Source organism: Populus euphratica, unplaced genomic scaffold (assembly GCF_000495115.2).
Source record: "Populus euphratica unplaced genomic scaffold, PopEup_1.0 scaffold153.1, whole genome shotgun sequence".
Classification (NCBI taxonomy): Eukaryota; Viridiplantae; Streptophyta; class Magnoliopsida; order Malpighiales; family Salicaceae; genus Populus; species Populus euphratica.
This window is the reverse complement of record NW_011499953.1, coordinates 305,504-309,084: the sequence shown is the minus strand read 5'-3', so window position 1 is coordinate 309,084 and position 3,581 is coordinate 305,504. Positions and strand designations below refer to the sequence as shown.

General features: G+C 34.8%; 1 protein-coding gene across 2 annotated transcripts; it reads right to left on the bottom strand.

Annotated features, from left to right (window-relative positions):
* Nucleotides 1-1,116: 1,116 nt before the first annotated feature.
* On the bottom strand, nucleotides 1,117-3,581 carry LOC105138149 (E3 ubiquitin-protein ligase RMA3). Of its 2 annotated transcripts, none has more exons than XM_011044162.1 (2): nucleotides 3,371-3,581; nucleotides 1,117-2,122 (listed from the first exon to the last, which is right to left on the bottom strand). In XM_011044162.1, exon 2 carries the CDS (start codon nucleotides 2,109-2,111, stop codon nucleotides 1,338-1,340), a length of 774 nt encoding a protein of 257 aa, XP_011042464.1. In that variant the 5' UTR covers nucleotides 2,112-2,122; nucleotides 3,371-3,581; the 3' UTR covers nucleotides 1,117-1,337. The 2 variants fall into 2 exon arrangements, with proteins under 2 accessions (XP_011042464.1, XP_011042463.1); XM_011044161.1 differs by having other exon boundaries at nucleotides 1,117-2,113; nucleotides 3,371-3,580.

Below are 3,581 nucleotides of genomic sequence, written 5' to 3'. Positions count from 1 at the left end.
GGGGGGGTGTTTGGTTTCTAGCCATCTAAAGAGAGGAGGAGAGGATAGCATGAAAGGATAGCATGACCGTCTTTGTTCAAACTTCGATACCTAACCAATTCATCACCATTTTATCGAACTGAATTTTGAAAAATATATTGCTTTTGATAATTTAAGTTATGATCCTTAATTTAACTAAGAAAAAACACTTTCTGTATCTATTATTATTATTGATAATGAAAGTTTATAAATGGATTATAATCATGTGAATTTTTTTCTATATTAGAGTTTTTCACTTAAATCTTGAGGTTGATTTATTGTAATTATTTGCTTAGTTTATTGATTGGTTGGTTTTATTTTTAATTGCACAAAAAGAAAAGGAAATGAAATTTATGGATCATTAATTTGGTTATTTTAGTTTTTTTTTCCATTATTTTTTTAATTAGTAACCTTTAAGGATTAAAGAGGTGTTTAAAAGTGTTTTTTAAAAGCATATTTGACTAAAAAAAATATCAAATTAATATTATTATTTTTTTAGTATTTTCTTATAGTTGAAACGTGCTGTTGTTGAAATTTAAAAAAAAATATAAAAAAAAATAATTTCAAATTCTAATTATAACCAGTGACATTCTTATCTTGTATATGATCATGACCAAGTGATATTCGAAGTTTGTCTATTTTCCCCTATGAACTTTCAAACTCTAGAAATGCATCTCTGCACCCCTGTATTTGTCCCATCTTTCCGTTGTGTTGTGCATGCTACTGAATCTATTTTAATATCTACTATAAGGAAACCTATCTTCAAAAATGCAAAATCTATGGAAGAAGATGAGAGAATGTACATCATTTAAATGCGAAAATCATTATAAAAAAAAGGAAAAAGGAACAGAATGGCTTCGAAAGTAGGGAGGCAAAGAATAAGGGCTAACGTGGAACCAGGGGTGCTTCAAGGCCGTATGCGTACTTGATGACATGGAGCATCTTGCTCTTGTCATTCCAACATGAAGACTCCAATATAAACTTGCAAAGGAGGGGAAATTTTCAAGAATAAGTGGGGGGAACCAAGAAGAAGAGGAGGAAAGAAACTCGCCCCTAACATCATATGGATACTACAAAAAATGGCAATTTCCTTAAAAATACAAAATGAGCAGCGTATATATTTTGTAATCAAGAATCCAATACAACTCGTGAAATCCGACAGTTACAATAGCATATGCAAGTAAAGAATGACAGATAAAATGCAAAACTGTCGAGGAAAATCTCTTAAAAGAGAGTTTCCAGAAAAAAAAAAATTACAGAAGATTGTCCCTGCAATGTGTATGGCATCACCTATTTACAAAAGCTGAAAGATAACCTAATCAAAATAAGAGGAGGCACAAAATAATGCAGCAAAGAAAAAAGATGGACACTCTATTTAGAGATTTATCAAGCTGCATTTCCTGCCTCCTCATCCTAGGACTGTTACTTCCCATGAGAGTATTTGTGTAAGGGTGAGCAAACATATTGGTGATCGACGTCCCAAAAATCCTTGTGAACACCATCTCATTGAACATCCCCAGCATTGGATTTAAAAAACCTGTCATCACGGTACCCCCAAGGTTTGAAGAGGTCAAGGCTGCATAACCTCCATGAGGATCATGGAAGTATTGTTGGTGTTGAAATGACTGAGGCTGTGGATTGAAAAAATTTGAATGAAGTTGCTGATTTTGTGGCGAAGTATTAGCATTCACTGTATTCAACTCAGAAGGGAGTGGCCTACGGGGTATGACTACATCCACTGGGTCTTTCTTGGATTTTGATTCAGATGTAGATGGGCCCCGGCCATATAGAGGGACCAATGAATTTGGAGAAATGTCAGCCTTGCAGACAGGGCAGCTCGGCTGCTGCTGACTAGCATCAGAGGAGGAGGTTTTAACATGGAGCCATTTGTAAATGCATGGCCAGCAATATAGATGACCACATAGGGTGACAACAGGGTCATGTGCAGAGTCTAAGCATATGTTGCATTCAAAATAGCCACTGTCATTGTCTGAGACTGCTGTTGGGACTGGGATCAATTTATGTTTCTGCTTAAGTCCAACATCTTCCTCAGATTCAAAATGTGCCTCATGATCAAAGAAGTGTTGTTCCATATCTGCAAGTTCCGCATTAAAAGCGAGGTTTCTTAGCATATCAATGATAATATTCAAAGAGAAACCATTGTGTGCATAAATTATGTGCGCGCGAGTGTGACAATGCACGAGAGACACAGAAACATATAGAAAAAACCATCTATCGGCAAATAACAAAAGAAAAACGAAATTTTCCAGGGAAAAAAAATAGCTGCTATATGAAATAGAGTTCAATTGCCAATAAATCTCCTTCCCAGAGACCAGATATTTAAAGTTTCAAACACGATAAATTAAGCATCCAAGTAAGCACAAACAAACAAGACCGGAGGTGCTGAAGTTCTAAACAGCAGAAGGTTAAAATCTTGAGGTTGACTACAAGAAGAAGACAAAGAACTGGCTTGGAATTAGTAAAATGAAGAGCAACATACAAAGATTCCTCAACCCATCAACGATATATGAGAAGAACAACACGATGGGTTACTACTATCAGTCTCCCAAACAAATAATGAGATCTAGAGGTTGATGACAAGAACGGCTGCAGAATAACTTATGCTAGAGTTCACCAATCTTACAAATCTAGCACCTTAATACTAGTAGGCCAGTTAGAGCTATCATAAGCTAACGTGCTCCCAAATTACATATTTCTAGTCTGAAAAAGAGAAAAGAAAAAAAAAAACACAATTGTTGGGTTTTTTTACAACAAACTGATTTCTAAATAATTGAGATTCTTTCACATTGAGAAGTGCCAAAAGGGCACTAACTAAATTGGTTTCAAAGAACTAGTTTTTCCCCCTCTTAACATATAAAATCAAGAAAATAACACAGATTTTCACACCCCAAAAGAACCCATCATCCTTTAAGACTTGAGATTAAGAAAAACATAGAAATTCATTAACCTTCTGTATCAGAAGAAAGCAAAATGCTTTAATGACTTTTGAGTCACGAGAAATCAAACAAAACTTTGAAGGAAACATACAAGTAATTCCAAGAAAAAACAATTAAACATCAACAGCTTGACAAATTGAATACAAATAGCAACACATATCAAACCCGATATATTTAAAACTTCTCTCACCATCCCAAAACACCCATGAAAAATAAACAACCTACAATTCAATCACGATTGAAAAAAAAAAATCAGAACCCATGCATTAAAATATACTCAGAATCCAATCAAGATCTAAATAGAAGAAAAGAAACAACCCCGCAATGTTTGTTGTATAAAAACTCGAAACAAGAAAACAAAACCCACGAAGAGAACAGAGAGAAGAAGATGATACCTCTTCAGAAAAAGCCGGATCAGAAGAAACAGAAAATAGGCTTTAAAACTTTAACACAGGAAGGCCGAATCTTTTTATTTTCTTGAGATGAGAGATGTGAAATTGTGGAGAGAGAGGAGGGAGAGGTTTGATGAAGGATCTCAAGGATAAATATAATTAATTAAAAAGAAGAGGGGGGAAAAATACAGTTGTGCCGTTCGTTTTGACAGGA

Excerpts from the sequence above, each read along its gene's own strand:
- LOC105138149 (XM_011044162.1), bottom strand. The coding sequence starts at position 2,111 with ATGGAACAACACTTCTTTGATCATGAGGCACATTTTGAATCTGAGGAA.